Source organism: Cupressus sempervirens, chromosome 4, assembly GCF_028749045.1.
Source record: "Cupressus sempervirens isolate cs-2001-9-10 chromosome 4, ASM2874904v1, whole genome shotgun sequence".
NCBI lineage: Eukaryota > Viridiplantae > Streptophyta > Pinopsida > Cupressales > Cupressaceae > Cupressus > Cupressus sempervirens.
In genome coordinates, this window is record NC_143121.1 from 708,615,428 (window position 1) to 708,624,941 (window position 9,514).

Here is a 9,514-nt window from a genome sequence, read left to right on the forward strand (position 1 = left end):
TGCCATTAAAAAGATGAGGTTCTTCGCAGACAAGCTTTTTCTTTCTGTCCGCTATATGTAAAAGTTAAATCTGATTAGTCGATGACTGGTAAGATTCAACTCTTCATTCGGAGAATCAATGTTTCTTCCTTTTCTTTTACTTGCGATTCTCCCTTCGGTCACCTGCGATTACCGATGGTCTATCTGCAACAATGACTCAACTTTCACACACGGGAGTGCATACTCCACAAACTTGGATTTAGTACTGGATGATCTGTCTCGTAATGCGCCTCAAAGTTCAGGTTTTAACACCTCTTCCCGTGGCCAATCGCCCAATAAAGCCTATGGACTACTGCAGTGCATCGGTGATATATCAGCAGCGCGATGCACAGACTGTTCAGTACAAGCAAAAAACATTACTCAAGAACTCTGCGCCACTGATATAGGAGCGCAGGTGTGGATGGGTGACTGCTTCATGCGCTATGACAACTCCAATTTCATTTCAACACTAGATACCGATTTCATTCTGCTGGAGAACACGAAAGCTGTGACAAGCAATTCGCAGGCTTTCATATCCACTACCTCAAGTCTTCTGTCCAATTTGTCTGATCAAGCTTACCTCCCTGCAAATAAGCTGCTTGGGATGGGATCAGAATCCTACTCTAATTCCGATAATATTTACGGTCTCGTTCAGTGCTGGAGAGATTTATCGGCGAAGGACTGTAGATCATGTTTGTTTCAAGCAAGACAACAGTTGCTGCAGTGCTGTTCTTCAAGACAAGGAGCTCAGGCTATGTCAGGAAGCTGCACAGTGAGATATGAGATCTATCCTTTTCTTGACTCCTTGGCGCCAGATACAAGCTTTTCTTTACTGAAGAGATCTAAGGATGTCTCAGGCAATATACAGAGTTTCAAATCCACAACCTCTAGTCTTCTCTCCAATCTGTCGTCTGATCTAGCCAACAAGCCTCCATATAACAATTTCATTCTATCAGGATCGGCCAATTACTCAGTTTCGGGTCGGGTAAACGGTCGAGTTCAGTGCTCGAGTGATATACCCATGATGGATTGTAGTAGTTGTTTGTTTCAAGCAAAGCAACTGTTGGAGGACTGCTGTTCTTCAAAAGAATCAGCTCAAGCTAAGTCAAAAAACTGTATGGTGGGATACCAGGTAGAGGAAATTTCTGATATAGAGTCAGTCTCTGGCCCCGGGGCTCCCACTACTTCACCAACCTCAACGCCCAGTCCACCGGTAGAACACGGTCGTGCTAATCCAGCTTCACAGACAAAATCAAGTTAGTATCACGGGCCCCTTAATCAATGTTTTCCTCAATATTTTTCCTTGATATATTTGAAAGTTAGATTGGGATGTCAAGAGCCTGATTGATCTCCTCTTGTTCACAAATAGCGAGGAAAGAATCATCCAGCTACTGACAAACTATTCGTCTTCTCTTTTTCATCCAAAACGATCTCGCTGGCCTTATGTATTGATCGTGCAGAAGTCTCTTGATTTTTTCAACACACCCTTTTGCCTTTCAGACTAGCCCTAACAAGCCTTCGCTTACTGTGCCGAGAGATTAAATTGGGAAACTTCAGACATTTTTTCTGGTCGACAGGCGATGGCCATTGCGGTTTTCAGTGGGTGGCATTAAAAACTTCTGGTTTTTAGCAATAACAATCTTTTTTAGGTAGATAATGATAAAACAAAAAGAAAAGGGGCTGCGTGCCGGCAAGATTGGAACAGGGGCGTATAAAACAATGACAGAGAACAAAACACGATGAAACGTCAAATTTGAAGCATCTGAAATAAGATGAGGAAACGCTGGGAATAAAATAAGAAAAGAGAAGCGACTAATTGCGGCTGCGTGGGATAGGAAAAAGACCCCGGGAGTGCATGGTAAGAAGATCTTGGTCGTTTGAGAGTTCATTGTTTAACGAAAAAACAGGGAAATTTGATATCTTAATTGTGCAAATGTCTAAATTTGTGGTAGAAAAGGGGTGCGAAATTCTGAATTTCACTATGTCTAGGGGAGTAAGAGCTCAGATTTAGGAATGTCTGGCAGGCTTCGGTAGCGAATTCTTGTGAGGATTCATGATAGATGTTTAAATATTGATGTATTTGGACAATTGTCAAAGTTTGAGAAAGCTACAAATTTCTTTGGTCTTACTAAACAAGAAACCTGACCTTCATAATTGAAAGAATCAGTTTGAAACTTTCGCTACCGAATGTTTGGAAAGCCTGTGAAGCTCTCAAGCATAATAAAAGCGTTTCGAAAGCCTGTGACGCTGTCAAATCCTAGCTGTGTTATGATGGAGATGATTTTCACAATCGTTTGTCCTTTAATCAATAATCCATTTGGTAGTTTAGTTATTCGGCACTCAAGCAGGACAGTTGGCTCTATGACCTTGCACCAAACGTCGCACATTATTTTAGAAAGTCCAATTCGAACCTTGTCAGATCTTATCCACCCGACCACCAAGGATTTTCTTCCTTCACCAGATTTCAAGCTGAAATATTGAATCTCCAAGCAAGATGGGCGAACTCACCAGATGGTTATGAGCTTGATAGAAAGAAAGAAGTCTCGGATGCTATTCTTGTGCCAAAATTGGATCACTTTGCTTGGTACTTTTCTATGAGGACCTATCTCACCAACATGGGCATTCCCACTCCAAATTGTCCATTTTGTGGCTAAATTGACTCGTTCCAGCATCTCTTTGATTCTTCCCACATGTTCAAGAAGTTTGCAATTAGTCCATGACTCTTTGGGCCTGAAGGTTGATTCTTCCCAAATGCTCAATAAGTTTGCAATTAGTCCGTGACTTTCAGGGCTTGAAGGTTGATTCTTCCCACATGTTCAAAAAGTTTATAATTAGTCCATGACTTTTTAGGTCCTTCAGGCCCAAATTCCTTCTTATGGCACATGATTTTGCTTCGAAATTAGTCCTTCCTATCTCACAAGTTTACTCAAATGTGACATGAGATACTCACAAGTTTACTCATATGTTACATATCTTAGAAATGGAAATTATGTTCAACGTATGCCATGACAAAAAAAATAAAAATATTTTGGTTACTCACACTTTTGATAAAGATGATTTTCTTAATCTTCTAAAACTACAATTTTCTCTAATGTACTCGGGGAAAATCAAGTGTAATTGAGCAAATAATGTACAATTTTCTCTAATGTACTCGGGAAAATCAAGTGTAATTGAGCAAATAATGTTCACTTGAAGTTGCTCATATTCAAGAACAACTAGACCAATGGGAAAATGCACCAGCATTGTTTTCCCAGTCCCTACCAACTCCACATCTCTACATAGGCATAGGCATGGGCATAGCGACTCTTCTAGATGAGACATTCATTATGGGCGTGGATCTTGCTTGTGTAGTCCAATACCTAAGAAATTTTGGGGACTCTATTGTCATGGAAAATGGTGTAAGCCCTCACACCCATCTCCTCAACGGGACTTTGGCATGATGAGACTTTGTAAATCAAACGATAAACAAAACCAGTTATTTGTAACTGTTGTTGAATGGTACAAAATCATCAACCTTCTAAGTTTTACATTTAACAATTATGACTTCTTCGAGCACAAGCCTTTGCAACTACCTCAAAGCATCTTTAACTTCTCCCAGCATCATGTCTCAGATTATTATAAGAATGTGATATGACATGCCTCTACATTGTGTGTTAGAAGTACATGGTATGGACATGTTCTACCTTTGCAACTCTACATTGAACTGTATATGTACAATACACAACACATCAAGTTATGTTGTTGCCATATATGTGTGACAACTAGCAGACCTTGTGGAATAAGAATAGGCTCCATAAAAATTGGATGTGTGAGACCCTGCATATTCTGCACCTCATTTAATATTCACCATAAGGATTTGATACATTGCAATATCTTATCCACACATACCACATTATGAGTGTTGTCAACTGCATACACCATGCACCTTACACATCAAAAAGCCATTAGTGTTGAGCCATCCATGCATTTGAATTGGTAAACTATATGTCTTAGTCGAGAGGGTCCAAAACTATTTAGGAAAATAAAAGAGGCATCCTATCCCTCTTTTATAATGAAAATTTACTCTATCTTCATCTAGTGTTTCCAATAAAATATAATGGCATTAATGGCATACGACTAATTATAAAACTGCATGCTTGACGTGCACTGAAAACATACTTATGTAACTGCTAATCTGCAACTGCAGATTAGATTTATATATTCAAGCAACTGCTGATTTATAACACTTGTTTTCTGTATCTTTATTGCTCATTTTTTAATTTATACTAGTAGCTAGTTTATTAAGCCTTTTCAATGACAATTAAAATGGTGCCTCGCAGACAAGTCATCAGGAAGGTTGCCGATGATATTAGGAATCACTGTAAGCACGATTGTAATCTTCGTTGCCTGTTCACTTACAATGTTTAGAAAACTTAAATCTGCAATTTCCAGGAATCCAGCAGCCCCTGAAAAGCAGAATGAAGGTGCTACTTTAGATTAACACATACTAATGTCTTTAAATTTTCTCTCTACAATAATTAGTTCAGCATAACTCTAATATATGATGAGGTTCAGAAAGGAGGCTATTTACGAAAGAGCAAATTGCCTTCAGCTTAGAAACTTTGATCGAGGCAACAGAGGATTTTAATGATAACAACAAGCTTGGCGAGGGAGGCTTTGGCCCAGTTTATAAGGTATTAGACTGTACTTGCTTTTATAGCACTGATATTTCATTTGAGATTTTCCTTACACAGATGTGGGCTTGTTTTAATTCTAAGGGAAAAACTAGAGACGGAAAGCAGATTGCGGTGAAAAAGCTGTCTGCAAGATCTGCACAAGGGAGAAGAGAATTTATGAATGAAGTGGAACTGGTGGCAAATATACAACACAGAAACCTTGTGAATTTGCTTGGATGTTGCAGCGAGGAACCCGAAAGGATGCTTGTCTATGAGTATATGCCCAACAAAAGCCTCGATACCTTCCTCTTCGGTGAGTCATTTCTTTGTTACCAAAATAACGAGTGTTAAAATTACTCTGTGACTGAACATTTTTTTATCAATGGAAATATAAACAGACCCAGTAAAGCGCAGAATGCTCGATTGGCAAAAGCGGTTTAATATCATTACTGGACTCGCTCGCGGCCTTCTTTACCTTCACGAGGATTCGCAGCTTCGAATAATTCACAGAGACATTAAAGCAGGCAACATTTTGCTTGACGAGAAACTGAATCCTAAGATAGCAGACTTTGGCTTGGCAAAACTTTTTTCTGATAATGAAACAGAAATCCAATCAAGAGTTGCAGGAACCTAGTAAGAACTTTCTTATAGTCACTCTAGTTTGCAGAGAGCTTTTTTCATGAACACATCTCATTGACCTGAAATTTGACTAACTAAAGACGCAACATCTTGAACTTAAACATTTGATGTGTGCAGTGGTTACATGGCCCCAGAATATGCCATGGGCGGGCAGCTGTCAGTAAAAGTTGACGTCTATAGTTTTGGAGTTTTACTGCTAGAGATTGTAAGTGGAAGAAGAAATACAGACCTGCATCTTTCAAAAGAAAAGCAAAACCTCGGATTATTAGAATGGGTAAGAAATTGGATTCCTCAATTAATCATTATTTGAGATGAGAGTGAATTTTTATGAAAGTTGACGTGTGATGCAGGCGTGGAGACTATTCAAAGGAGGGCAAGCTCTCAAAATTGTGGATATTATGTTGATGGGAAATTGCCCAGAAGAACAAGTGATAAGATGCACTCACATCGGACTTCTGTGTACGCAGGCTGATCCAGACAACCGCCCAATGATATCTAGCGTTCTTACAATGATATCCAGCAATTCTGTGTCATTACCAAATCCAACTAGACCTGCGTTTGTAAGTATGACCAGTCAAAGTGCGAGTATTAGCCTCGTCCCTAATATTTCTTCTCGGAGTGAAATCTCAAAAAGTGAATTAGAACCTATCTAACTTCCGGATTTTCTTATAGCACGAGGAAGACTCGTGATTACCATAATTCGAATTGGATTTTGGAATAAAACAAAATGTAAAGATGATTTCATCCACAAATAGTTTGTAGTGTTTAGAAGTAGAAAAAATTATAAAATAATTATTGTGTATTGCCATTATTAGTTTTCTAATCTGCATAGACATGTAATGTGCGTAATCTCTATATATTGAGATAATCAATGTTCAAAAGCAATGTTACAACTAGCACTTGCATTGAGAACAAGTGCAACGGTATAGTTGCACGTTGACAATGTAGCAGCCCTAACTACCTTTTCACAATGCAACTCTCTTTTGGTTGGATGCAAAACATCTAGATGTGGTTGTCTTTTGAACACTGGATATCTGAATAGGCAGGAAAAAGATGTCTTTATTTCCTACTTGCAGTTCACAATTTCTCCTTCTGATGTTGCTAATTAAGGAAATCATTGCTCCAAAACAGATCCACTAAGGAGAGAAGTTTCTATTTATCTTCTCCGTCTGTTTTCAATTTCTCCACGTCGTCTCCTTCGCTCGGGTAGCAATTGTTGAGTTTAAGAAATAGATTGAATATTTAAACTACACAAAACAGCAATATGAAAAACAGAGATAATCAAACTATAGACATAAAACAGTTAATTATGTGTTCAATTCTTAAAAGAATATATTACAGTTTATCCATTAAAAGAATATATTATTTCGCCATTAATGACTACATCCACATAAAAGCAGGGCAATATTTTACACCAGTCATTTTCAGAAGGTACCTAACTGTACTACAAATGAGACATGCATACCCTATCACAGTGGGATTTGAACTTGTGACCTTTCTTTCAAAAGTATAAGTTCCCCACCATTAGACCAACTCCTCTTTTTAAGAAAGAAGATGAAGAAGAGGAAAAACCAAATGTAAATTTGACTTCACAAATTCAACTCTCGTAAGGCATTGGTTTAGCACACAAGAGCAAATTGTCAAATCTGCTGAAGATGTAGATCGCTAGTACGAAGAAGGCAATCAACATTGCTTAGAGGCATTGCAAGGGAGTGCAAAGGGTATCCCATCGCTATTAGGACGCTTTCTCGGATGATGCCCAAGCTTCACAAGAGTAAGCCGCCTGAATGGGAATATATTCTGAAGGAGGGAAGGCGATTGATCTTTTGTTTTATCGCACTCATGAAGAGATTGAGGGAATTATTCAGCCCGCTGAAGCGAAGCTACGATGCTCTGGAATCAGATGAGGTCAGGCTTTGTTTCCTTTATATGGCCGCTTACAGAGAAGATGAGGAAATCGACGAGGATCAATTGATACAATTGTGGTTGGCAGAGAGCAGGGTCTTCATAGTATTCCATTGACAAGTAATCCATGCTCTACTCCTTGATTTAATCTATGAAACTTAACCTGAACGGTCATTTAAATGACAGATCAAACATTTTCTTGATACTCGTCTTAGTCTGCTTTTTGAGCATCTAGATCTCAACGATAACAGTAACCAGGAAATATTTTTCGTCAGCTTAAATTTGTCCGGTTGCGTGAGACTTTCACGACGCGTTGTACCCTCAATGAAAAAGTGGCACCGTCCGGCTGCCCCAACTCTGCCGCTGCCCCAAAAGTCAGGTCAGTCAAGTAGGCAAATACAAATCGTCCGTGCCCATCCATTGCATACGCTGATTATGAAATATAATTGCATCTACTTTCTTGTCAGAACTTTTATCTTAAGCTAAGAAAACGTTGTGAACGAGTCATGTCCGCCGCCTTGGACCAAACGCTAAGCTCATAATGCATTATTGCATGAGTCCCACTTAATACATAATTTCTAAGGATGATGTGCATTTATTTTATATGTTTTTTTTAAAATTTAAATTCAAATATTATATATTTATGTTGACTTGTTTATATCTTATATGTCAGAAATTTATTTGTTTATATTTATGGTTTTTATCAATCACTTTCATTGTCTATTACTTCATCTATATATTTATGTGTTCAAGTATTTTTAATACAATATATTGATAATTTATTCTTAATAATAGACACGGTGTCTAAGATAATCATGTTATTCTTTCTTATATGTTCTTATTTTAATTCTAATTGTACTAGTTATCTACTAGAACATTGTTTCGTGATTTTATCTATTACATTTAGATATTCTTGTCTCTTATTTTCATGATTTTTTTGAAAAGTTCTAATAAAATCACTCATGTTTTTCAATGGTTACAATTGCTCCTTTGTAGTCCTATACCAATATTAGATTCTTCACAACCATGTGTTACTTTCGTTTGACTATATTGGCCCTTTTACAACTATATACATATGATGGTTACGCCAGAACCATATGTAATTATCATCTTCTTTTTATTCTTTTTCTTTAGTGGATGACTCCTACATACTCTTAATATATGTTTATTTTCATGATGGTACCTTCACAACCTTGGATCGTTTTTCTTTTGATTGCTATCTTCTTTACAACCTACAACTGTCTTTCTACATTTTTGAATTAATTGTTGTTATTTAGAAGTAGTTGTCTATGCAAATTTCAAACTTCTTTGGGTGTAATTGTGAAATTTGATGTCTATAAGTGTAAAGATGATTTATGTGTCTATATATTATCCTTTATTTTTGAGATGAATACCTATTTAATTCCATGCACATTATTCACTAAAATTCACATGTAAACCAAATTGGAGGCCAAATATAAGAATGAAAAATATATCCCTAATTCTTTTATCTATTCAATTTGGACCCAATCTCACCATTTGTACTAAATGACATGACTTAGTTTTTAAATGACATATTTATAAATAATAGTCAAGACTCATCATAAATGCATCTTATTTGAGTTTATGTCTGCATTTTTTATTTCTTTAAACTCAACCCTCATAATTATTTATTTTGTTATCTTTGTCAAACGTTGTTGGGATTTTGAACTTAGTTCAATATCACATATGCAATTTCAATCCTAAATTTCAAAATTTAAATTTCATCAATGAATCCAAGCTATTTTCCTTAAAATAATTGTCCCTCAATGGTTCAAGCATAAATTCAAATTTACATGCTAGTATGTTCTATAAACAAAAAAGATTTACTTGTTAGGATGTTGTATAAAGGGAAAAAAATCCCACTTCATTTCTAAATGTAGTATCATTTAAACACATTTACTTATTTCAAAATTATAATCAAGCATCCTAGTTTGATAACTTGCAAAACAAATATGTCATAACACAAATATTGTCACAAAAAATAGTTTAACCATTTTTTGCAAACTGATTTTCTAGAAAGTGAAATAACATGTACTTTCAATGTGCTCTATTGATCGAAAAAATATAAGGTATGGTTCAAGTAATAACATGCTTTCTTGCTAAGAATGATACATGCCTTTATGAATTATTAACATTGCCATGAATTCAAATTATGTGAATCGTAAAGGATATAAAAAGCTAGTTGATGTGTGTCGTATTGGCAAGCATACTTTATTGCTTAGTGGCATATATGAAAATAAAATAGCATAGGATAGGGGAAGACTATGATCATCATC

The 9,514-nt window shown here is 36.7% G+C and overlaps 1 protein-coding gene across 1 annotated transcript; it reads left to right on the top strand.

Moving 5' to 3' along the window:
• On the top strand, positions 1-6,208 carry LOC149563240 (cysteine-rich receptor-like protein kinase 15). Its single transcript, XM_089826607.1, has 7 exons — positions 1-1,274; positions 4,338-4,481; positions 4,573-4,691; positions 4,776-4,986; positions 5,072-5,306; positions 5,430-5,586; positions 5,663-6,208. The coding sequence occupies exons 1-7, from the start codon at positions 119-121 to the stop codon at positions 5,963-5,965; spliced, it is 2,325 nt and encodes a 774-aa protein (XP_089682733.1). The 5' UTR covers positions 1-118; the 3' UTR covers positions 5,966-6,208.
• The last annotated feature ends 3,306 nt before the right edge of the window (positions 6,209-9,514 follow it).

Bases quoted from the DNA above. Each gene is read 5' to 3' on its own strand.
- LOC149563240 (XM_089826607.1), top strand. From the start codon at position 119: ATGTTTCTTCCTTTTCTTTTACTTGCGATTCTCCCTTCGGTCACCTGC. The intron at 4,482-4,572 runs GTGCTACTTTAG...GATGAGGTTCAG, and splicing joins CCCTGAAAAGCAGAATGAAG to AAAGGAGGCTATTTACGAAA. The intron at 5,307-5,429 runs GTAAGAACTTTC...TGATGTGTGCAG, and splicing joins TCAAGAGTTGCAGGAACCTA to TGGTTACATGGCCCCAGAAT.